The following is a 27,391-nucleotide window of genomic DNA, read 5'->3' as shown; positions in this document are numbered from 1 at the left end:
ATACAATCCATATCATTTGTATGGAAATGCTAAATATACTATATAACAATAATATAATAATAATATTATGCGTATATAGTAATTTACTGTAAATATACCAAAAGTACTCTTGAACGCATCATAGTAATTCCCTCAATTCCCTCCCAAAATAGATTAACTTGCTGGAGTATTAAGACAAGATAACACGCATCCATAAACATGGATGCATATGCAAAAGTGCTATATAGTTATTTGTACAGTAATCTATCTATATATGCACCTTATTGCTCTTTTATCCTGCACTATAACGAGCTAATGCAACAAAATGTGGTTCTTATCTGTACTGTAAAGTTCAAATTTGAATGACAATAAAAGGAAGTCTAAGTCTAAACGCCGGGTTTGCATGTACAGAATATATCCAGTCAGTACAGTATATGCTTCAATCACATAGTCAGACATATGTTTCGTATCTTGACTTTTATCCACATTAGAAAAAAGTCCCTTTCCAATCTGACAGCATTCGTTTTCATGTGTTCTTTTCTCTTTTATATGACTCGTATCGTAATTGGGCCACATAGGATAAACCAAATGTGTCTCTTTTACTCTGTAGTGTAAATCCAGTCGTAATTGTACTGCTTTATATGCCTAGCTCTTTCTTTCACACTCAACCATTGTAGCCACCGTCCTTTTTTGGATATTGTGTATTAGTCATTACATTTTACACCCTTTTCTTGACATCATGAATCAAACTATCACGCACCTACCACAGCCTCAGGATACATTCAGAGGTGGGCCTTTACGTACCCAGAGCCCTCACATGATCACTACATGCTGGGCTAGAACCATAATCAATCCAACTTACGCTCATCCACACAGCCACAGTATTCTCATAGTGCTGTACTGTGGTGTTCCTTACTCATCAGTCTTTCACAAAATGAGAGTTATGTGGTCTGTATTTCCCAAAAAAAGACCGCCTTATAAATGTATTTGTTGATCATTTTTAAAAGGCGCCAAATCCAAAAGCAACTCCCAAACCAAATCCTTTTCAAGCCTTCAGTATCCTCACCTGTAGGGTTGCGTACGATCTGATAGAAGGTGTAAGATACTGGAAGCATATTGAGGAACATAGGTCTTGGAGTTGTTTTTAGTCTAAACCTTATATCTTTCTTACAGTGTTTTTCTTTTTCAGTATTTACAGTACAATCCAGGGCAGATTGTCAGCAGGGGGCTTTACTCTCGAAAGTCTATAATTGTTTTAGGAAGTGCATACAAATCACATTAAATATTTGTTTTGTCACCCACAACCAAAGATGGGGTAACAACAATGTGATCTACAGTGAGACTCCATATGATATCTGCCCTGGTTTGTTTATGATACTTTAATGGAATTGTTTGTGTTTGAAATCCACTCATGAGGAAGGGATTGCAGGTATACCCTCATCAGCTCACTTCACATCCAGGACAAGTGTTCACTGGATACAATACTTACTCTCTCTTACTCTTCTTTATTGCCCTACTGAATTCATGTAGCTTAGAACTATCAAATTCACTTTACACACTTTGGTACATAGCATTTGGTCCATAGCAGTTTTTAAACAGACCATTTGCTAATCCACAAGCCAATTCTTGAACAATGGAGCTACCTTTGTATCTTTCTTGGCCTACTTCAAAGTCTATCAATTGCTGATCAGAGGAAATGCATTGGATCCTGAAATTATCACTTTATTTTATGAATACATGATAATGGTTAGGTCTTTAAAACCTTGTTTATTTCTATGTCTTACTGCTAGACCTTGGTGTAAAACATACACAGTGCTGTACAGCTCTATTTCAAAAACCGGGTGACAAGTAACTAAAGTAGAACAAAATAACATGTAGTTGTCACTGGTGGTGAAAGTTGTGACCCCAAAATGCAGAAACAGGAGGCGGCGTGCAGGTAATTAGGAGGTTAAACGCTTTTAACTAAATTACAAAGCTGCAAAGCACGTGGCAGCAGAGGAGTATTACAAGCACACTAAACACAATCCAACCGAACAGTGTTTCTTAACCAAAGGGCCAGCAACAACAATGGGCCCCAAACACCCCCAAGAGGGCGGCCCAAAAATTTCTGTTCCTTAACTGTGGTCCGTATGGGCCGCAGCAGTAGTCAGTTGTAATACGCTTGTCCACCAGTTGTGGTAATAATAACAATATCAACAACTGGAGCTAAAGTCATTGAGAAATGTCTTAAGTGCAAAAATTATGACTAGCATATTTTCCTTTGCTCTTACATTTTATTGACTGTTTAAGTAACATATATTGTTAGTTATTATTCATTTAGTTACCATTTATTTCAGCATTGCTTAATTGTATGTAAATGTATATTTCAACAGTTGTTTTGAGTGTCTTCTTTTGCAGTATATTCGATTAGAATTTTTTTTTGCAATCAGCCTGACCTAAACCCTAATTATAACATTCTTTCATATCATTTGACAAGGTTTATTATGTTAAACTGTATAGATATATATATATATATATATATATATATGTATATATATATATATATTTATATATATATATGTATATATATATATATATATATATATATATATATATATATATATATATATATATATATATATATATATATATATATATATATATATATATATATATATATATATATGTCTTGATTGGATTATCCAGAGAATAGTGCTCGATACCGTGGTAGAGCGCAATATGTAGGTGTGGGAAAAATCACAAGACTACTTCATCTCTACAGAACTGTTTCATGAGGGGTTCCCTCAATCATCAGGAGATTTTAAAATTTAAAAAATGTTTAAAATCTCCTGATGATTGAGGGAACCCCTCATGAAACAGTTCTGTAGAGATGAAGTAGTCTTGTGATTTTTCCCACACCCATATATATATATATATATAAACACTAAATAGTCATCTTACTCTGAAGGAGTAAGATGACTATTTAGTGTTAATATTTGAGCAGGCACCGGATCCCTCTGTAGTGAAAAAGTTGGGTCCCAAGGTCAAAAAGGTTAAGAACCCCTGCAATAGTGTGGGAGCTGGAGCTCAGTGGCAGACAGGGGAAGCACACAGGAAGTAAAAACCGAAAAATAGGAGTGCTGAACAGTAACCAAACACCAATTAAGGAAGCTAATACTATTAGTCTTATTGGGTTTTCATGTCAGTATCATGGGCCAAAATAATTTGTTAATTTGGCATATGTTTTTCTTAGTGTGTTTCTTTATTGCACACATAATTGTGCAGTCTTGTGCACGTCCTTAAATGAACAGAGGTAGTACACATTATGACCAATATTGTCTATATATATATGTTTTATGTGCACTAATTTAATAGATGATTGGAACTCCATGGAAAGTTGGAGGATATTTTTTCCTTTTAGATAAGATTCGGCTGTTCTGTCGTATTCCCCAAAGAGGGGAGTAGATGTACATAAGGGAAACACACACTATGACCCATATGCACCCATGGGAGACATCCTTACCCAGCACCTCAGCTAATTGGGTGGGTGAGCACTTACAACACCCAGAGGATGTCTCCTTCCCTGATGGGGCGGTAAGGTGACTGAGAGGTTTAAGCTTGCTTTCCCTTCCTCATCCTAACACCCAGCACATTCTGCCATCCTCCCGGTTGAGGTGCTAATGAACATTCTCCTTTCTCATGGCCTTTTCTTGAGGGAATGGGTGTGAAAGTGATGAGCAGCTGACGATCACAGAGAGAGATTGTGAAACCTCCTTGGCTATGGTGACAACTTCCTCCTCTGGGACAGAGACGTATTAACCAATACAGCTTATGGCTTATGGCAGCTCATTGAAATAATTGTCGATCTGAAGAGGAGATATTTGATTTAATTAGCACTGACAGTCAAGCCACAGGAGGGTTTACTCATCTCTTTGCTCTGTGTTTTATCATTTAAAAGCAGTGTGAGTGATTTTTCTTAGGTCTTGACTAACCTATGTGTGGTCACTAACCCTTTATTTTTTCAGGTTTGACAACACTCCTTAACTCATCAGGTCTATGTTACAGTATCCCATTGTATTACCTCGTATCTCACTTTATGAATGCCACCCCTTCCCTTACGCTTCCTCCAACGTACCCTGTCCCCCACCCCCCTGTAAACCCCACTTTCAACAGAAGCTCAGAGTAAGCCTTACTACTCCGATTACTCTCCGACCCGTTTGATTATCCACAAGCTGTGTACCAGCCACTACCTGGACCTGTTCATCACCATCATCATAGGGCTCAACGTCGTCACGATGTCCATGGAGCACTACCAGCAGCCAAAGGTCAGATGTGTACTTTCAACATTCTTAAGGTTTCCAACTTATATTGTGTTGAAGGGAATAGGTTTCAGGACCAAAGTGAACTAAAATCTGAAACATAAATGCTAAGCCAACACCATTGGGATAATTCCTTTCCAGCTAAATTGATGTCAGCTTGCGACAGCTCCTCCTCTTTAATTACCCACAACCATGCCTTATTTTGGTTGGCGAGTCATACCAAAGACTAAACAAATGTGACCCATTCCCTCGCTGCTTGGCACTCAATATCAAGGGTTGGAATTGAGGGTTAAATCACCAAAAATTATTCCCGGGCGCGGCTACCGTTGCTGCTCACTGCTCCCCCTCACCTCCCAGGGGGTGGATTAAGGGGGATGGGTCAAACACAATGAGTAATATCACCACAGGGGGGTATAGCACGGTTGGTAGAGTGGCCGTGCCAGCAACTTGAGTGTTCCAGGTTCGATCCCAGCTTCTGCCATCCTAGTCACTGCCGTTGGGTCCTTGGGCAAGACATTTCACCCACCTGCTCCCAGTGCCACCCACATTGGTTTAAATGTAACATAGATATTGGGTTTCACTATGTAAAGCGCTTTGAGTCACTGGAGAAAAGCGCTATAGAAATATAATTCACTTCACACCTTTGTTTGTGTGTGTGACTATCAGTGGTAGTTTAACTTTCTCAACTATTTACTAATGTTAAAGTACCAATGATTGTCACACACATACTAGATGTGGTGAAATTATTCTCTGCATTTGACCCATGACCCTTGATCACCCCCTGGGAGGTGAGGGGAGCAGTGAGCAGCAGCAGTGCCGCATCCCCGGGAATCATTTATGGTGATTTAACCCCCAATTCCAACCCTTAATGCTGAGTGCCAAGCAGGGAGGTAACGGGTCCCATTTTTATAGTCTGTCAAGAAATTTCACCACGACCCCCTTAAGTACTATTGAGAACTATTTTTTTTAAATTAATTTATCCTTACAACTTGCATTCTTTATACATAAGGTGGTTGGGGGGTGCACCATTTGCTTTAGCTGCCAGACAGCAGTAGAGTGATAAATATCTTAAAATGTCCAACCGCAGTGACAGTTCAATCAAAGTTTATTTATGTAAACCTTAATCACAAATACCTCAAAGGACTGCACAATCTACAACAACATTCTGGGCTGTAATCGGGAAAAAGAAAAAAAAAATCTCAACCCAATCGGACAGCGAGAAACTTGGAAGGAACCCCAGATAATAATATGAGAGTCCAGTACATAGGGAGGCTAGCAGTTGCCATGTAGAGTGGCGCTTTCCATAATTTTTCGCAAACTGCATTGCTAAATAATGACCCCCCCCTCCCCTACTCTTCTCCCACTCCACTCACAGGAGATCCACCCAGAAATGGGGCCATATGAATCCCGACACTGACAACAATTCGTTTTTATTTTCATTCCTGTCACAAACTTCTTCATCTCTCCGCCAATAATTCCCACCGCTGCTGCTCACTGCTCCCCTCACCTCCCAGGGGGTGATCAAGGGTGATGGCGCAAATGTAGAGAATAATTTCCCAACGCATAGTGTGTGTGTGTGACAATCAAGGGTACTTTAACTTTTAACTTAACTCCATTAGCTCTTGACACATGTGTTTCTGTGTGCTTACTACTTCTACATGGTAGATCAGATTGAACACAAGTGCCACCTGGCTGCAGGCTTGTTAATGTTATGACAGGAATACCAGGGTCAGGTGTGGACAAAAAAATATTCAAAATCTTTCTCTGCTGCTAGGGATGGGTATTGTTTACATTTTAAGCGATACTAGTACCAAACAGGTACTCAAAAAACAATTAACCAATACTTGAAATAATTAAAATATTTAATTAAATTTGTATGGAATTTTGTGACATTCAAGTTGAACAGACAAGTAATTTGGAATGTTGCAAAATTTCAGCAATAAAGTGGTGGTATGTACCGGTATCAAAGGACAACTTGGAGTACTCCCGTCAATTCAGTTCTTTTTATGGCACTATTACATGAGCTGTTCTGAGAAATACACCACATCTCCATGATGCTTTGAGAGGAGAACCTCCTGCAAAGTTTAAATCAGAAGTATGGATACATTTGGGTTTTACGCTGAAGACAGAAGCGATAGAGAAGAAAATATGACGTTGGAGTCTCTCTTCGGTGAGATGAATGAGCAGACAAGTAATTATTCCCTTTTTGCATAAATCTTCATGTGGGTGCACAGACATGGGAAAAAAACACTGCACCCTGCTACGCCTACGTATACAAGTGATAGGAGAATTCATTTGATGAACCGTAGCCCGGAAAATGTCCTTGCTGTGAAACAAAGCAGCCAGTGAGGCCAAACAAGTAATATGAGGCCAAATATAATTGGCAATTTCTAACTCACAAGATTCTTAAACTGTAGTATGTGTACCACTAGTGGTACACGGGCTCTGTCTAGTGGTACGCCAAATAACCACTTAATTATGTCTAAATTAATTTTATTTTATTCATTGCTTAGGTACAGTGTTTTGTTTTCTAATATTCAAAGACATTAAACTGGACATGTTTTTACACTTGTTTAACTGGATGTTTACATTGTCAGTTTAAAGACACTCAACTAAAGTTACTGGAAAGATTTTATATTCCTGCACTTTGCTTGGCATTTAAAAATACTATATAGTAATAAATATGACAACATTTGAACATTAGGTTGTGTCTAATTACGCTAAGTGTGTTTATGCTTAACATTCCTGCCACTTTAAATTTACATACTATTGCATTTTTACCAATTCTGTCTTTTTTTTTTGGACAACACCACAAAAATATCGTACATTAATAAAACCAGGGCGATGTCGTATTGTGAAATTTTGATAATGTTACATCTTTAATAATAACTTAATAGGAAATACAATCTACAAGAAATGGTCATAATTATTGCAGCAATACATACAGTAGGAAGGGAATTCACATGGCCCCATTCATCGCGGTTTACCTGACAAATGAAACATGATGAATTCGGCAGGCTGAACTATCCGCTTTAGCAACCAGATGGCAGTAGAGTGTTGGATAACTTAAAATGTGTTTTGTGACAGTTGTTACTTTGACCACGGCATCGGTTGCCATGTTGAATGGCGCTTTCCACCATTTTCAGCAGACTGCATAGCGAGAGATCTACCCAGGAATCTGGCAATATGAATACATTCCCCACTGTAAAACACAGACCAAATGCAAAGTGTCCGATTTACTTGAGTTGTAATGTTTGATGCTAATAATTCAGAGTTTTTATCAAAGTATTTACCTTAATTGTCAATGTTTTGTTGTTGTTTTTGCTACTCGCTAGCCTAACGCTGCGGCACCAACTGTGTTTTGAGGGCTGCTGTTTTAGCATGTTAATTAAATTTAAAATGAGGTTTAGAATCAATTTTCTATTTAAGTGCTTTGAGTACCCTAACAGTCCTTGTACAATATCATTGCCAAGCTGTTGGCTAAGTTTGCATTCAAATGAAGCACTGATAGCTTCTTCTTTTTCCGGTCTGATTACTACCGCTTAAGTCGGCACCGGGGCCATTATGCAACCATGTTTCGGTGCCCTTCCATATTACAGACAAGAGTGGAATGATTGACACGTACCTGACACTTCTGGTAATATTGTTGACTTAGAGACTTACTTCTTGCAGTTATTGGTTTCTGAAATGAGCATTTAAATTAAATTTGTATTTAATCAGTAATGAAACGTAATAATTCTAATGTATAGGCTATTAGGAGCTCAAAATAATATATTTTTTATAGTGTGTCTGCCATATTGAGCTCATGCATTATATAAAAAAAAAAACAACAGAGTATATGATGCATTTCAAAGCATATCATATTTTTGGAACTAACTGTGTTCAAACATGGGCAATGTTTATCATAATACATCTATTTCTAGCAATATCATATTAAAATATAAAAATAAATATAAAAATGGTATTACTTACACTCTCTTACAGTGGCAGCAGTGTTGTTGTTGATCATCCTTTTTTGCCGGTGCATCGAAGTCTAGTATCAGTTTTGTTGTGGCAATCCTCAAAACAGCTCTTTGCTCAATTCTGTTTTAATATTTGGCAGGAAGGATTAAAGGGACCAACGAGCCACAGTTTGCCCACCCCTGGTATAGTTTATACCTCTTCCCAGAAAGAAAGTCCCTTCAGTTGAGATTTCTCAACCAGAATAAGAAAGCCCTCACATACAGTCAATATTCATGCATGTATGCATTAAATGGACAAGGCAAGGGAAGACACGTTTATTTATAGAGCACAACTCGCACACAAGGCATTTCAAAGTGTTTTACAGAACATTAGAAGAAGGCAGCAATAACAATATTAAATAATCACAGAGATAATCACAACTCAAATTAAAACCATAAAATACAATTATAATTAAAAACATTCATAGTTCAAATACAAACTTAATCAAAGAGTGTAGATTGTCATATGCACAATCAAAGGTGTTTTCAGCTTGAATTTTAACATTGCCAAAGTCTTCTTGGAAAATATTCCAGATTTCATGAGCATACAACTGAAATACAGTCTCACCATGTTTGGTCCTGACTCATAGGCAGCAGGAGGAGACCACTTCCTGAGGTTCTCAGAGCTCAAGATGCTTCATATTCGGCACAAGACCATGAAAAGACTTGTGCACGAGAAGTGTTTTAAAGTCAATTTTTTCCACAACAGGCTGCCAGAGCAATGACCTAAGCAATGGAATAATATGATCACAGTTCCTGATTCTAGTCAGGACTCGAGCAGCAGCATTCTGGATATACTGCAACTGCTTTACAACTCGTTCAAAGAGCCCAGTGAGAAGGCCATTGCAGTAGTCCAACCGGCTGGAGACAAAGTCATGGATTAGATTTTCTTTGTCTGCTTTGGGTATTGTTTCCCTAATGTTGGCAATGTGATGTGAATTATATTTATATAGCGCTTTTCTCTAATGACTCAAAGCGCCTTACATAGTGACACCCAATATCTAAGTTACATTTAAACCAGTGTGGGTGGCACTGGGAGCACGTGGGTAAAGTGTCTTGCCCAAGGACACAACGGCAGTGACTAGGATGGCGGAAGCGGGAATCGAACCTGAAACCCTCAAATTGCTGGCACGGCCACTCTACCAACCGAGTTATACCGCCTTTTTAGGTAGTAAAAAGCTGCTGATGTTATTGAATTAATGTGGCTGTTAAAGTTCAAGTCCCAGCCCATTATTACACCTATATTTCTAACCTAATTATTTTTGGTTTCAGGGAGAGAGTCTCAAGGTGATTAACAATAGTTTCTCTCTCTTTTTTTAGTTTTCTCTTTATTTGAAGGGACAATGCACAGAGACATTAAAGGGGAACATTATCACAATTTCAAAAGGGTTAAAAATAATAAAAATCAGTTCCCAGTGGCTTGTTGTATTTTTTGAAGTTTTTTTTCAAAATGTTACCGGTCTCTAAATATCCCTAAAAAAAGCTTTAAAGTGCTTGATTTTGACTCTCTGTTAAGACACTATCCATTTCCCTGTGACGTCATACAGTGCTGCCAATGTAAACAAACAATTGTGAATAGCACAGCAAGATATAGCGACATTAGCTCGGATTCAGACTCGGATTTCAGCGGTTTAAGCGATTCAACAGATTACACATGTATTGAAACGAATGGTTGGAGTATGAAAGTATTAAAGAATAAACTGAAGCTATTGAGCGAATAGCTATTGATGCTATTCATAGCCATAGCATGGCCGAATAGCTGCGTTAGCATCGCCGGTAAAATGTGTGTACCAAACGATCAGGACTTTCGCATCTTGTGACACTGGAGCAACTTAAATCCGCCGATTGGTAAGTGTTTTTTTCGCATTAAATGTGGGTGGAAGGAAACGTTATATAGTTGCAAATGCATCTGCAGGTTATCCATACATCTCTGTGCCATGTCTGCTTTAGCACCGCCGGTAAATAGCATGTTAGTGTCGATTAGCGTAGCATGTTAGCATCGATTAGCTGGCAGTCACACTGCGACCAAATATGTCTGATTAGCACATAAGTCAACATCAACAAAACTCACCTTTGTGATTTCGCTGACTATATCGTTGCAAATGCATCTGCAGGTTATCCATACATCTCTGTGCCATGTCTGTCGTTGCCGGTAAAATGTGGAGACACTCTGGCACATTCAATGGGGGTCTGGCGGCAGACACTTTCGCATCTTCGGGCCAGTGGTGCAACTTGAGTCCCTCCCTGTTAGTGTTGTTAGACCCTCCGACAACACACCGACGAGGCATGATGTCTCCAAGGTTCCAAAAAATAGTCGAAAAAACGGAAAATAACAGAGCTGAGACCCAATGTTTACAATGTGTTGAAAATGAAAATGGCGGATATATTACCTCGGCGACGTCACATTCTGACGTCATCGCCTCCAGAGCGATAAACAGAAAGGCGTTTAATTCGCCAAAATTCACCCATTTAGAGTTCGGAAATCGGTTAAAAAAATATATGGTCTTTTTTCTGCACCATCAAGGTATATATTGACGCTTACATAGGTCTGGTGATAATGTTCCCCTTTAATAAGCTCAAAGGTAGATATGTTCTGCACCAGATTATAGCTAAGTAGCTCATTTACATCTGCAGTCCCTGGCTACCTAAATTAAAGAGATACAAAAATCATGCAATAAAATTACAGCATTAAATTTATACTTTTGCATGTAATCAAATTAAGAAAACTCATAAAATGCCCTTTCAATGACACATACTTATACAATACAACCACAGCTCATTAACCTCATCACACAGACATTGCTTCTGCAGGCCAAAGACAATGATTTATATACATAAGATGGCGGCGCCCGGAAGGGCTGCTACATTGAGGAGCTTTTGATAAATATGGAACATTTGGCAGAAATACCGGACAATTCTACAAACTTTATGGCTGGCTCACATCGTGGTCACTCTGTGATCACGTACGACCGCCAGACACTTCTGGATGTGGACATATCGGGCCGTTTTGGACTGATAGACGCGTGCTTGCTAGACCTGCTAACTAGCACGGGAATACTTCGACGGCTAGATCCAGCGGCCTGTGAAGCAGGGGAGTATAGTAGCAGCGTGGGCCGTCTACGGAGCAGACGCCAGCGGTGTGATCGGAAACGCGGATGCCGAGCGGGGCTAAAAACAAAGCAGAAGGCTAATCCCCACAGAACACCACTTCCCTCCATCCTGAAGCCGGATTTAAATGGAAGATGCGAGACTATTGGTCTGGGTAAGGAGTCAGTTAAATTAGAACAAGTTTTTTCTGCTTTGATTGTTTCAGAGTTGGACATGCGTTCTACTGAAGTGAATAACTATGATGCGTGCAGTTTATCAGAGCAAGAAACAAACAATCGGAAAATTCCCGTCGTATCAATTCCTAGATATGGTCGTAATTATACTAAATGCACTGGGCATTATGAGCACAACATTATTAATATTGCTACTACGGATAATTTGATCAAAAATTCCCTAAAACAGCCCACTACCTATAATATAGGTTTTTTAAACATAAGATCATTGTCTCCCAAAACGTTTTTAGTTAATGATGTCATCAGAGACAACAATCTTAACGTCATCGGTCTCAGCGAAACCTGGCTTAAACCAAACGACTTTTTTGCTCTAAATGAGGCATGTCCTCCTAACTTTACACATGCGCATATTGCCCGTCCTCTTAAAAGGGGTGGGGGGTCGCATTAATATACAACGAAAACTCTAACCTTAGTCCTAACATAAATAATAAATATAAATCGTTTGAGGTGCTTACTATGAGGTCTGTCACACCGCTGCCTCTACACCTGGCTGTTATCTACCGCCCCCCAGGGCCCTATTCGGACTTTATCAATGAATTCTCAGAGTTTGTTGCTGATCTAGTGACACATGCCGATAATATAATCATAATGGGGGACTTTAATATCCATATGAATACCCCATCGGACCCACCGTGCGTAGCGCTACAGACTATAATTGATAGCTGTGGTCTCACACAAATACTAAATGAACCCACGCATCGCAACGGTAATACGATAGACATAGTGCTTGTCAGGGGTATCACCGTTTCCAAAGTTACGATACTCCCTTATACTAAAGTATTGTCCGATCATTACCTTATAAAATTCGAGGTTCAGACGCATGTTCGTCAAACTAATAATAATAATAACTGCTATAGCAGCCGCAACATTAATACGGCCACAACGACAACTCTTGCTGACCTACTGCCCTCGGTAATCGCACCATTCCCAAAGTATGTGGGCTCTATTGATAACCTCACTGACAACTTTTACGATGCCCTGCGCGAAACCATTGATAACATAGCACCGCTAAAGTTAAAAAAGGCTCCAAAAAAGCGTACCCCGTGGTTTACAGAAGAAACTAGAGCTCAGAAATTATTATGTAGAAAGCTGGAACGCAAATGGCGCACGACTAAACCTGAGGTGCACCATCAAGCATGGAGTGATAGTTTAATAACTTAGAAACACATGCTTACCTTAGCTAAAGCTAAATATTACTCAAATCTCATCCACCGTAATAAAAACGATCCTAAATTTTTGTTTAGTACGGTAGCATCGCTAACCCAACAAGGGACCCCTTCCAGTAGCTCCACCCACTCAGCTAATGACTTTATGCAATTCTTTAGTAAGAAAATTGAAGTCATTAGAAAGAAGATTAAAGACAATGCGTCCCAGCTACAACAGGGTTCTATTAACACTGATACGATTGTATATACGGCGGATACTGCCCTCCAAAATAGTTTCTCTCGTTTTACAACGTGTAAATGGAATGAAACAAACAACATGTTTACTTGACCCTCTTCCTGGGAAAACTGATCAAGGAGCTCTTTGTATTATTAGGTCCATCAGTGACAACATTTGACAACCAAACAATTAAACAAGGCGACTCAGTAAAGAATCTGGGTCTTATCTTTGACCCTACTCTCTCCTTTGAGGCACACATCAAAAGCATTACTAAAACGGCCTTCTTTCATCTCCGTAATATCGCTAAAATTCGCTCCATTCTGTCCACTGAGATCCTTATCCATGTGTTTGTTACGTCTCGCCTCGATTACTGTAACATATTATTTTCGGGTCTCCCTATGTCTAGCATTAAAAGATTACAGTTGGTACAAAATGCGGCTGCTAGACTTTTGACAAGAACAAGAAAGTTTGATCACATTACGCCTGTACTGGCTCACCTGCACTGGCTTCCTGTGCACTTAAGATGTGACTTTAAGGTTTTACTACTTACGTATAAAATACTACACGGTCTAGCTCCATCCTATCTTGCCGATTGTATTGTACCATATGTCCCGGCAAGAAATCTGCGTTCAAAGGACTCCGGCTTATTAGTGATTCCCAAAGCCCAAAAAAAGTCTGCGGGCTATAGAGCGTTTTAATTTCGGGCTCCAGTACTCTGGAATGCCCTCCCGGTAAAAGTTCGAGATGCCACCTCAGTAGAAGCATTTAAGTCTCACCTTAAAACTAATTTGTATACTCTAGCCTTTAAATAGACTCCCTTTTTAGACCAGTTGATCTGCCGTTTCTTTTCTTTTTCTCCTATGTCCCACTCTCCCTTGTGGAGGGGGTCCGGTCCGATCCGGTGGCCATGTACTGCTTGCCTGTGTATCGGCTGGGGACATCTCTGCGCTGCTGATCCGCCTCCGCTTGGGATGTTTTCCTGCTGGCTCCACTGTGAACGGGACTCCCGCTGCTGTGTTGGATCCGCTTTGGACTGGACTCTTGCGACTGTGTTGGATCCATTATGGATTGAACTTTCACAGTATCATGTTAGACCCGCTCGACATCCATTGCTTTCCTCCTCTCCAAGGTTCTCATAGTCATCATTGTCACCGACGTCCCACTGGGTGTGAGTTTTCCTTGCCCTTATGTGGGCCTACCGAGGATGTCGTAGTGGTTTGTGTTGTGGTTTGTGCAGCCCTTTGAGACACTAGTGATTTAGGGCTATATAAGTAAACATTGATTGATTGATTGATTTCTTTTTTGCCTGAGTCTAGCTAAAGAAAATGTTTTTGTATCCACACACAATGTTACTGTATGTTTTTAAAAAATGTCGACATTCATGCTTTAGTACCACAAAAGAAATGAGGTCTGAGTCTCCAAATTGTTGTTTTGTCGGTCTAAAAAAAATAGTAATTAATTAGTAATATAATTTTTAGACATCACACACATTTGCTTTATCGCCTTTAACACAAAAAGCTAAGATGTCAATGATTTCTTTAGATACCTTAACTGTACATCCGTAATTTACATAAAGCCGCTTGCTGCATTTTTTACTGGATGCGGAGAAACTACCCCCACAGCAGATATTTTATTTATGGCTCCAAGTTATTGAGCATGTGTGTTCTTTTCTCAATCATTAGGAGCTGGATGAAGCATTGAAGATCTGTAACTACATCTTTACTCTCATCTTCGTTCTGGAGTCAGTCTTCAAGCTGGTGGCCTTTGGTTTCCGACGCTTCTTTAAGGACAAGTTAGTATTTCAGCTTATACACCCATGCATTTTGTGACGTGATTTTGAAGGTCCACTTTTGTTTTGAAGGGTTTTGACACCACACGTCCAATGTGCTTTTTTTCATGAGCTCACCATTGGATGGTTTTCAGTAAAGTCTGTATGAATATAAAGGGCCTCATTAAACACCTATAAAACTATCTGCCTGAGATGATTTCAGAACTTTGAAATCTCTGGCTTCCAATGAAAACCGCATCATTATAATAAGCGCACACGTGCTACCACGCATCCCATTAACATGAGTGCAAACAGTCTCACACAGACCTCGCTGGAGGCATCAGGTTTTTGGAACAGATTTACTCACAGAGAGGTCATGCGCATTCTTTGCCGGAGTAGACCGCTTTCCTCTGTGCATTTGGCGGCGGTCGACTCTGACATAACACACTCACACACAGGAACTGGACAAACCTGATGAGCACAACCACCCACCGTTATCGTCACTAACGTTTTACACAATAATCTTGTTCCACACATTCTGTATTTGAACAAGTCAAGGGAAAAAGCTCCAGGATGTGAAGCAGTCTGGTGTGCTTGCACTATCGCACCCTATTAAACACAAACTATGTGTGTTTATTTGGCCTCATTACTCTGCATTCGAACATTTCTCTTGACCGAAGCTCTGGTGTAATTAATATAAAGGTTGCACAAAAAATGTCTTGTAAGATGAAAATAACCTCAAGATTTGGAAACACTAACTATACCCCCCCCAAAAAATACAAATTAGTCACAACAAGAAAGTTTTCTTTATCTTTGTTCTGCAGGTAATTAGCTCAGCCAAAATGTAGACCAAGATGATTAAAAACGATTAATATCCTCAGCAAATACGCTGTCTACATCTTTTAAACCTCCCCTAGCATCACACAAAAAGTATCTGCTCCATTTCCACTGGCTGAAAATAAACTTTTCTAATACAGTCATTTTGAACATAATCCACTCCTCCTATGGTATGTGTTTGATTTTAAAGTAGCGTTCTTCATAAAAAAGATAAAACAAATTAAGTTAGTCTGTTTCAGGGTTAAACTATTGTATTTGCTTATTTGAAGGACAATGTGCAGTTACATTAAGAGATGGCTGCACCAGATTTAGCACCGTACTAATTTCTACAGTTCTTTTATGTTCCACATTCACAATTAAAATGACACAGGAGTGAAAATACACAACAATAATGAATGTACATAATGATAAACAATTTAAAATACAAGTACAACACATAGAGGGTGTGTGAATTACAATTCAGTGGGCGGTCGAGTTACAGTATTTTACAGGTTTATTTAAAGGGGAACATTATCACAATTTCAAAAGGGTTAAACCAATAAAAAACAGTTCCCAGTGGCTTGTTTTATTTTTCTAAGTTTTTTTCAAAGTTTTACCCGTCCCGGAATATCCCTAAAAAAAGCTTTAAAGTGCCTGATTTTCGCTATCTGCGAAGCCACTGTCCATTTCCCTGTGACGTCACATAGCGATGCCAATACAAACAAATGGTGGATAGCTCAGCAAGATATAGCGACATTAGCTCTGATTCAGACTCGGATTTCAGCGGCTTAAGCGATTCAACAGATTACGCATGTATTGAAACGAATGGTTGGAGTATGGAGGCAGATAGCGAAAACGAAATTGAAGAAGAAACTGAAGCTATTGAATGAATAGCTATTGACGCTATTCGGCCATGTTTGCCTTAGCATCGCCGGTAAAATGTGCAGACCAACGATCGGAAGTTTCGCATCTTGTGACACTGGATCAACTAAATCCGTCGATTGGTAAATGTTTGTTTGGCATTAAATGTGGGTGGAGGGAAACACTGGACGCAAATACAGCTACAAATGTACATACAGGTAGCTTAAATAGCATGTTAGCATCGATTAGCTGGCAGTCATGCCGCGACCAAAAATGTCTGATTAGCACATAAGTCAATAACATCAACAAAACTCACCTTTGTGATTTCGTTGACTTTATCGCTGGGAATGCATCTGTTTTGAGTGTCGCAGGATATCCAGACATTCTTGCCATCTCTGTGCCATGTCTGTCGTAGCATCGCCGGTAAAAACCAAACGAGGGACTTTCACATCTCTTGACACTGGAGCAACTTGAATCCATCGATTGGTATGTGTTTGTTTAGCATAATATGTGGGTGAAGGGAAAGGCTGGATGCAAATATAGCTACAAATGAGGCATAACAATGCTATATATACATACAGCTAGCCTAAAGAGCATGTTAGCATCGATTAGCATGCCGTGCTAATCGATGCACATTCTACGTAAATCAACTTGAATCCGTCCCTGATCGTGTTGTTACACCCTCCGATAACACACCGACGAGGCATATGATGTCTCCAAGGTACCGGAAAACAGTCGAAAAAACGGAAAATAACAGAGCTGATTTGACTTGCTGCGTGTAATGTGGTGGAGAAAATGGCGTTGACTAGGTGACGTCACGTTCTGACGTCATCGCTCCGAGAACGATAAATAGAAAGGCGTTTAATTCGCCAAAATTCACCCATTTAGAGTTCGGAAATCGGTTTAAAAAATATATGGTCTTTTTTCTGCAACATTAAGGTATATATTGACGCTTACATAGGTCTGGTGATAATGTTCCCCTTTAAAGTGTAGAAGTATATAAAGTGCAGCAGTTTTTATCAAAGTGCACATACAGTGCAGTAGCCATAAGGTAACACCCATAAGGGTATCATTGGTATCATTGGTACTGCATACATAAAAAAGTTTGCGAATAACCATCATGAAACCTTTAATAACTACAAACGTAAGACGATGTTTGAAGTGGCATTTTACCGTCTTGACTGTCATGCAAGTGTAAAGGTAACATAACTATAAGACGGAAACAAGCTTCTTTTTTCTATTATTGCAATGTATTCATTATTTTTGTTATCAAGTCAGCCATTTTGTACCGAGCAGCCAGGGCAGAAATACATTGTTACAGTGGTACGGTGTTCCCTTGATTATCACACAGGTTATGTTTCAGATACCCCACTCCAGCACATTTTACCATTTTGCTATCTCAAAAAAAAAACTAAGAAAAAGCTACGGCATTCATTAAATGTGCCAAAATATGAGGTCTTTTATTAGGCAGAAGTCCTTTATGCTATGCTGATATCACATGGTGTATGTGTGTAGGTCTCATAAGAAAGAGCCTTTTACACTTCAGGTTCTCATGCAGACGTCCAGTGGTACCTCATCTTACAAGCACCTCAACCACTGCCGGTTGTAATAATATTGCTTTATTGCCGTTTGACCAATAAAGGTTGATATACACGTTATTGTTCCTGCTTGATTTACACAAGAAACAAACGTATGTTTTGATTAGACAGTTGACGTGTGCGTTTGAACGCCACTCAGAGATCGACACTACCCTGCCTTCCAACCACCGAAACTGAGAAATGCAGTGTGAAGGATAAGAATCAGACAACAGAATCCGAGAAACAAACCACTAAAAATATGTTCCACTGGTTGGCAGCCAGTCTGCAGACTCAGCCGCGCAGCAGCATTGGTCGACATCACACAAATTGCAGCCTGCGTCCGTGTCATGCATCCACAAATGTCAAAATGCCGAACATATATCCATAAAATATTGAGAAGCTGCAGATGATGTGTTTGCTCTGCTTTAGTTTGTTCTGTCAAGTCCTCACTCAACAAACTAACCATTACCTCTCTGGTCCGTCACTCATCGGTTTGCAACAGAAACAATTTCGTAGTTTTCATTGTTACACAACGAAAAAGTAGGGCATAGTAGACACCTACAAATGTCTGCTCCCCAAAGTAAAAACCCTGTTTCCATATGAGTTGGAAAATTGTGTTAGATGTAAATATAAACAGAATACAATGATTTTCAAATCCTTTTCAACCCATATTCAGTTGAATATGCTACAAAGACAAGATATTTGATGTTCAAACTGATAAACATTTTTTTTTTTGCAAATAATCATTAACTTTAGAATTTGATGCCAGCAACATGTGACAAAGAAGTTGGGAAAGGTGGCAATAAATACTGATAAAATTGAGGAATGCTCATCAAACACTTATATGGAACATCCCACAGGTGTGCAGGCTAATTGGGAACAGTTGGGTGCCATGATTGGGTATAAAAGCAGCTTCCATGAAATGCTAAGTAATTCACAAACAATTTGTAAGCAAATTTTCGAACAGTTTTAGAACAACATTTCTCAATGAGCTAATGCAAGGAATTTAGGGATTTTACCATCTACGGTCCGTAAAATCATCAAAAAGTTCAGAGAATCTGGAGAAATCACTGCACGTAAGCGATGATATTATGGACTTTTGATCCCTCAGGCGGTACTGCATCAAAAACCGACATCAGTGTGTAAAGGATATCACCACATGGGCTCAGGAACACTTCATAAAACTACAGTTGGTCACTACATCTGTAAGTGCAAGTTAAAGCTCTACTATGCTAAACCAAACCCATTCATCAACAATATCCTGAAACCCCGCCAGCTTGTCTGGGCCCAAGCTCACTTAAGATGGATTGATGCAAAGAGTAAAGGTGTTCTGTGGTCTCACAAGTCCACATTTCAAATTATATTTGGAAACAGAGAACATAGTGTCCTCTGGAACAAAGAGGAAAATAACCATTCGGATTGTTATAGGCGCAGAGTTCAAAAGCCAGCATCTGTGATGGTATTGGGGTGTAACTTACACATCTGTGAAGGCACCATTAATGCTGAATGGTCCATACAGGTTTTGGAGCAACATATGTTGTCATCTAAGCAACGTTATCATGGACGCCCCTGCTTATTTCAGCAAGACAAGTGTTACAACAGCGTGGCTTCGTAAAAAAAGAGTGCGGGTACTTTCCTGGCCCGCCTGCAGCCCAGACCTGTCCCCCATCGAAAATGTGTGGCGTATTAAGAAGCGTAAAAAACAACAGAGGAGACCCCGGACTGTTGAACGACTGAAGCTGTATATAAAACAAGAATGGGAAAGAATTCCACTTTCAAAGCTTCAATAATTAGGTTCTTCAGTTCCAAAACGTTGAGTGTTGTTAAAAGAAAAGGTGATGTAACACAGTGGTGAACATGCCCTTTCCCAACTACTTTGGCACATGTTGCAGCCATGAAATTTTAAGTTAAGTATTATTTGCAAAAAATATATAAAGCTTATGAGTTTGAACATCAAATATGTTGTCTTTGTAGTGCATTCAATTTAACATGGGTTGAAAAGGATTTGCAAATCATTGTATTCTGTTGATATTTACATCTAACACAATTTCCCAACTCATATGGAAATGGGGTTTGTATATGCTGAACAATATTATTACATTGTTCAACACACTACTGCAGTTGTTTGTAGTACATGCTAATGTATATTAATTTCAAACAAGATATCCTAACCTAAAAGTTGGTTGGTTGGTAGAAGTATATTTTGAACATGTATAAAGTTTCAATATGTTTTATCACACATTTCCGGGTCTAAGTTTGCTGTCAAAGCGTACCAACTTCTCAGTTTCTCAGTTTATGTCCACATCACATCATATTACTATCCAGGTGAGAGGCATGATTTTTAATTTAGAATAATACATCATAAATAATTTAATGCGATAAAGCAGCTAACCAAGCATTAAGCAAAGCAATCAAACAATGTACTAATATGATCCACTTCAAGAAACTCTTCAAACTGGAAGTGTTTACAAAGTACAAAAATGAAGAACCATGATAAACATTCTGATTTTACTCACCCATTCATTAATCGCATGGAATAAAACTTACTTCACCAATTATTTATTTATTTATTTATTTGTGTTGTGATTACTTATTACTTATGGAGTATACATTGTGAATAACTTGAGAACAGGAAGTGAACAAAAGTTTTAGCAACTGTTATGTAAAGAAAAGGGGTAGGATTAAATAGGCTCTGCTTCTTCCTACTCCTTTTCGAACATGTTGAAAAGAGAAATTGGAAATTGTGATGTATCATGTTGTATGCTTGCATGTTCCAAATAAACTCAAACTCAAACTCAAACTCAAACCAGCTCATAATGTCAATACAGCAACATAAAGAAGTTACCTCTATGTGACAATGTGGCATTAAAAAAAGGTCCTTTACGTTAACGCTTATAACAACAATATCCCTAATAGTTGGTTAATATTCAGGTCATGAAATGTAAATTAAGTATTGTTGGCACTTTTTTGGATGGTTATTTATTGGGTTTGGTGGTCAGAATGTTACATCCTTGTAACTGTTTTGGAGTTACAGTACGTTTGCTTTTTCTCTGTGTGTGGTATTTTAGTTCCTGTCCTCTGCCCTTATTTAGTAGTGGTCACTTCCTTCCACCCCTGCTGCCTGATTTGAAACAGGGCCACAGCTGTCCCTGATTGCCTATCAATCTCCTATTTAAGACAGGGTCAGATTAGTGCGTCCCTTACATGTGTTGTTACCGGTACAAAAGACGTTCAGTGTCTTTTGCATTTGCTTTTGCACTTGCCTTCTTTTGTTTCCCCCACTCCTTTTGCGAGTGAGTGTTCTGTTATTTTCTCCTGTCCATGTATATCAAATACTATTACATGACCCATAACCAGTGAATTTGGCATGTTGTGTAAATCGTAAATAAAAACGGAATACATCCATCCAACCATTTTTCTACCGCTTGTCCTTTTTGAGGGTCATGGAATACAATGATTTGCAAATCATTTTCAACTTATATTCAATTGAATAAACTGCAAAGACAATATATTTAAAGTCCGAACTGAATTTTTAATTATTTTTTTGCAAATAATCATTGACTTACAATTCAATGGCAGCAACACATTGCAAAAATGTTGGCACAGGGGCATTTTTACCACTGTGTTACATGGCCTTTCCTTTTAACAACACTCAGTAAATGTTTGGGAACTGAGGAGACCATTTTTTGAAGATTTTCAGGTGGAATTATTTCCCATTCTTTCTTGATGTACAGCTTTAGTTGTTCAACAGTCTGTTGTCGTATTTTACACTTCATAATACGCCACACATTTTCAATGGGAGACAGGTCTGGACGACAGGCAGGCCATTTTAGTCCCGGCACTCTTTTGCTACGAAGCCACGCTGTTGTAACACGTGCAGACTGTGGCTTGGCATTGTCTTGCTGAAATAAGCAGGGGCGTCCATGAAAAAGACGTTGCTTGGATGGCAACGTATGTTGCTCCAAAACCTCTAAGCACCTTTCAGCATTAATGGTGCCTTCACAGATATGTAAGTTACCCATGCTTTGGGCACTAATACACCCCTATACCATCACAGATGCTGTATTTTTAACTTTGCGCCTATGACAGTCCGGATGGTTCTTATTTTCTTTGGTCCACAGTTTCCAAAACTAATTTGAAATGTGGACTCGTCAGACCACAGAACACTTTTCCACTTTGCATCAGTCCTTCTTAGATTAGCTCTGGCCCAGTGAAGCCGGCGGCATTTCTGGGTGTTGTTGATAAATGGCTTTCACTGTTCATAGTAGAGTTTTAACTTGCATTTACATATGTAGCGGTGAACTCTAGTTACTGGCAGTGGTTTTCTGAAATGTTCCTGAGCCCATGTGGGGATATCCTTTACACACTGACAATACAAATGATAATAATACATTTGATTTCATGGTGCCTTTCAGAAAACTCAAGGTCGCTTTACAACAAAAACCAAGGTTTATAAATAAACAACACAATATAATAATCAATCAATCAATCAATCAATCAATCAATCAATCAATCAAATATTACTTATATATCCCTAAATCACAAGTGTCTCAAAGGGCTGATAGAAAATATGGCAAGGGTATTATGTGAGTTAGACGGACTAGGCAGACCAAAACAAGTCTCTTTTGAGTGTAAATTAGACTGAAGGTCTAACATCCACAATTAAAATAACACAGGGGGTTTCTGCCCCCTGTAGTGACGAGGCGGGCAGGGGGCACAGATAGGTGGATGGAGGAGGAGGATATGAGGGAACGAGTGGGGATGGTGACGTGCAGGAGATCAGACAAGTATGGAGGGGCGAGGTTGTACATGAAGGTGTACAGAAGGAGTTTGTAATTGATCCGGTGCTGATGTCGCTTTTTGATGCAGTACCGTCTGAGGTATCGAAGGTCATAGGCCTCGCCACTTGCGTGTAGTAATTTCTCCAGATTCCCTGAATCCTTCGATGACATTACGGACCGTAGAAGGTGAAATACCTAAATTCCTTGCAATAGCTCTTTGAGAAATGTTGCTCTTAAACTTTTCGACAATTTGCTCACCCATTTGTTCACAAAGTGGTGACCATCCTTGTTTGTGAATGACTGAGCATTTCATGGAAGCTGCTTGTATACCCAATCATGGAACCCACCTGTTCCCAATTCGCCTGTTCACCTATGGAATGTTCCATATAAGTGTTTGATGAGCCCTCCTCAACTGTCTCAGTCTTTTTGCTACTTGTGCCAGCTTTTTTGAAAAATGCTGCAGGCATCGAATTCCAAATGAGCCAATATTAAAAACAATTACTAGGTTTCTCAGTTCGAACATTAAGTATTTGTCTTTGCAGTCTATTCAATTGAATAGAAGTTGAAAGGGATTTGCAAATCATTGTATTCGGTTTTTATTTACAATTTGTACAATGTGCCAACTGGTTTTGTATTTTGTATTTTACTCACCATCTGTTTCTCGTCTCTGCATCCTTGGGGTCACGCCGCCAAGCTCTGTTCCAGCTCCCGACACGGAATAGCGCAGTGATTGTTAGCTGACTTTTATTTATGTCTATTTAAGTGTTACAATGCATTAAAAAAGACATGTGGTCTCATAAAGATTGTGAATTATTGGCAAAATTGTCCCCAAAAGTGCAGTTCCCCTTTAAGTCAGTTATGATTCACCTAATGAGATGAAAAATATCTTATTTCCAATAAGATCAACACATTTCATCATAATTATTCTTCCTTGTACTTTATTAACAATTGTAGTTGGAACATCCTCTAAAATTGGATCATATTAGTACATTGTTTGACTTTTTTGCTTAATCATTTTTGGAAAGGTTGGTTGGAAGCAAATTATGATATTGATGTTTGCTGTATGTGACATTTTTTTACTATACTTCTCAAGTATAATAAGTGTTATATGTGCATGCAAATGTTTTAGGTTACATTATAGTCTTAGGTTATATTTTTCCTCTTATGTTGAGAAGAACTGTTGTAAATTCTTGGGTAGCAGGTTATAGTTTGCTTTGTGCATAATTTTAGTTGTTTGCATATGTTCCAAAACATCTCTGAAGACGTGTTGACCCAGTTCAAGTTAGATTTTTCTTTTAAAAGGCATGTTACATGTTAAAATTGTGATGTTTTAAGAGGACCAAACATACAATAAATTGATTTTCAATAATTTTAATGGGTGGGGCTGATTTAAAGGGGAACTGCACTTTTTTTTAGGACATTTCCAGTTGATTTTGGGTTAGCACTCCATTTATGTCAAACAACATTGGCTCCAAGTTCTTATTTATAGTATCAAAATATCTTTCACCTCACTTTCCCGCCTTCGGTCTGCTCCAAAGTTTCACTCTTCCTTTGTGCTCGCTTCTAGAAACAGCAGTGTATTTAGTTTAAAAAGTACTGTATAAGGTTGTGAATCTTCATTCGTCTAAAAATCGTTGTTTTTGTTGTTTGTTACCAAGCCTGCCATGATTAGAACACACAGTCGTGTTTGATTCTAAAAGTAGGAACACACATTTGTTGCCAGAAGTCGGACATGTGCTGCTATGTAACAGAAAATCAATGCGCAGAAGAAAAAAAAGTCCCAGAAATAATTAAAATAATCAAAATACGGTAATAATAACTCCTGAAGGAGCATTAAAAATAAGCTGAGTCAATTTAAGATTTTGAATAGATTGTATTTTACATCTTCTCAGCTCTTTAAAATGGATGTAGTGGATAGCAAATTATGTATGAAGTGTCGGACAGCCGAGGGAACTCTTGTTCATTTATTGTGGGAATGTAAGAGAACAACAGAGTTATGGTTGAAAACAACAAAAGAAGCAATCACATCCCTAAATATAAATATCTCAATGACACTGGAAACTTGTATTCTTGGTTATCTGCATCAATTTAGTAACGTGTCATCAAAGAATAAAAATGCATTTATTTCAATATGCATCATAACAAAAAGGGTAATACTAAAAAAATGGATAAATGTTGATGGTCCAAAACATACTGACTGATATACACAAACTATGGAGATGATATCAGTACAAAACACTGCATTTAGTTTGGATAATAATATCAGTCATATTTTGGAATATGGGATCTATAATTTAAATGTGTTTTAACTATTAAATTAACCTAAAATATTACTTATTTTATCTGTGTCAAATATATGACACAATGCGTTGTCAAGCTTATAAGATGTGATGCAAGTGTTCATTTTAAATGTTTTTATTTTTTCTATACATGGCTAGGATGATAATGTAAATGAGGGATTTTCAATCACTGCAATGTTGGAATTATTATTAATATTGACACTGTTATTGATATTATTAATTTTTGTTTGACTGCTTTTGGATTGTTTTGTGTCATGTTTGTGTGTCCTCTCAATTGCTCTGTTGATTGCTATTCTGAATGTGACAGGGTCGGGTTTAGTTTTGGAATTGGGAATTACATAGTTATGGTATTATTGTGTGTTATATTGTTGAAATGGTTAATAAAATACAAATAAAACATTAAAGCTGCAAGCAGCGATGGACGGGACCGCTTTGGCTGCTGCCCCCGCGACCCAAGCCCGGATAAGCGTTATTAGATGGATGGATGGATTATTACACAGAGAAAAAGTTGTATACACATGTATTATACATCAGACTTGTAGGCACCATATGCAAGTACCCAACATAAACACTCGACATAAAAATCAATTCAATCGGAGCAGAAATTTAGGAGGAAACGGGATTAAAACCCAATGCTAACCGCCCATTGAAAAAACATGGGTACGGCTGGTAGCTACTATTAGCAAACAGATAGATTTACCAACTCGGCGTAATATCTTCACATCGACACACTCTCTTGTCGCAACTCGACCCTGATGGTCGGCACCTATAAGTTTACAATTAGTTGTAAAATGTTGGACGGTTTATTTTACGATATGCAGGCAAACGACAACTTTAAAACATACCGGCTTAGCTACGGCACCTGGCAGCCATCTTGGTATAGACGTTCACAGCCCTTCCCTCACAAATGTTGGTGCGTGCGCACCAGCAGCAGACGGTACGGAAAAAAATGGAAAAAAACGTCTCCGTCACTGTGTCTACGCACGGGGGCCCTCTTTGAAAAGGTTTTCAGCGCAGCGGTTTTAAGGCTGATAAAATCAAAACCGTAGCAGCAATAAAAACACTTTCATCACCTTTTAATCAGAAGGGTTCAATCTCTCTCCTGTGGTAGTTCAAAGCCGACACGACAAACACGCTCAGAGGAGATAATGTTTGAAAAAAGGTGTTCGGTTTTTACAAAACTTTTGTTTTGAAGGGGGGAATTGCTAACTTCCTGTTGATTTTTGCTGAGGGTTGTCAATATATGAAATGTAGGTCTAAGTTAGACCTACATGGAGGTTTTTGTTTCATGTCTCTACGACATTCTTACTGGAAGTTAGAGGTAGTTTTGTCTGTGTTTTCTTCCTAGGAGCAGTTTTGTCTGTGTTTTATTCCTAGGGGGCGCTAGAGCGCAATTTTGAGTTTTAGGGTTATGTTTTTTGATTAGATCGCAATTTTTGCCAGTCCTGATGTGTGTGTCCAGTTTGGTGAGTTTTGAAGCATGTTAAGGGGGTCAAACTACAGTTCAAAGAGGCAAAGGTGAGTGTTTTTACCAAACTTTTGTTTTGAAGGGGGAATTGCAAACTTCCTGTTGATTTTTGCTGAAGGATCTTAGTGTATGAAATTTAGGTCTAAGTGAGAACTACATAGAGGTTTTTGTTTCATGTCGCTACGACATTCTTACTGGAAGTTACAAGCAGTTTTGTCTGTGTTTTCTTCCTAAGTGGCGCTAGAGTGCAATTTTTAGTTTTTGGGTTAGGTTTTTTGATAAAATTTGCAATGTTTGCTAGTCCTCATATGTGTGTCAAATTTGGTGAGTTTTGAAGCATGTTAAGGGGATCAAATTAAAGCTCAAAGCTGCGGAATAATAATAAAGAAAGAATAAAACGCTAGAAATTCAATAGGGTCCTCTGTCCCAAAGGGACATTCGGTCCCTAAATATGGTAAATATTGGACATATTACATATTGTTATGAATGTGTCTGTTATTAAATTATATATGGACTTGCAGTGTGTATATAACATTTTAATGGAGGGTTTTGAAGTCTTTTTAGAAGGTTTTGAATGTTACAATGGTGACTGACTCCCATTAACCACATCTTCAAAGCATTTTTTTGAATCAACCTTAAAATCGAAGAAAAAAAAAGACGTGTGTTCTTGTGTCTTATAATGATTATAAACGATGGGCAACATTTCCAAAAAGTTAGTTAGTTACGAGTTCTGTCATGGAAGGAAATTTCTCAAACTGAGGTACAACTGTACGCGAATATGGTGGAATTAAAAATTGTACCTTTGCGGAGACATTCAC

At 38.6% G+C, this 27,391-nt stretch overlaps 1 protein-coding gene across 13 annotated transcripts in view; it reads left to right on the top strand.

Moving 5' to 3' along the window:
• cacna1g (calcium channel, voltage-dependent, T type, alpha 1G subunit) overlaps positions 1–27,391 on the top strand; it is a 365,011-nt gene that overhangs the window by 284,112 nt on the left and 53,508 nt on the right. For 9 of the 13 annotated variants that reach the window (XM_061908861.1, XM_061908854.1, XM_061908851.1 and 6 more), the window contains 2 exons: positions 4,132–4,283; positions 14,685–14,794. In XM_061908861.1, coding sequence (XP_061764845.1) covers positions 4,132–4,283; positions 14,685–14,794 — 262 coding nt within the window. The remainder of the gene's footprint in view (positions 1–4,131; positions 4,284–14,684; positions 14,795–27,391) is intronic. The other 4 variants (XM_061908860.1, XM_061908853.1, XM_061908849.1 and 1 more) reach the window with 1 other exon arrangement.

Source organism: Nerophis ophidion, linkage group LG08 (assembly GCF_033978795.1).
Source record: "Nerophis ophidion isolate RoL-2023_Sa linkage group LG08, RoL_Noph_v1.0, whole genome shotgun sequence".
Classification (NCBI taxonomy): domain Eukaryota; kingdom Metazoa; phylum Chordata; class Actinopteri; order Syngnathiformes; family Syngnathidae; genus Nerophis; species Nerophis ophidion.
The sequence above is the reverse complement of the archived record's forward strand: the minus strand, read 5'-3'. Positions and strand labels throughout refer to the sequence as shown.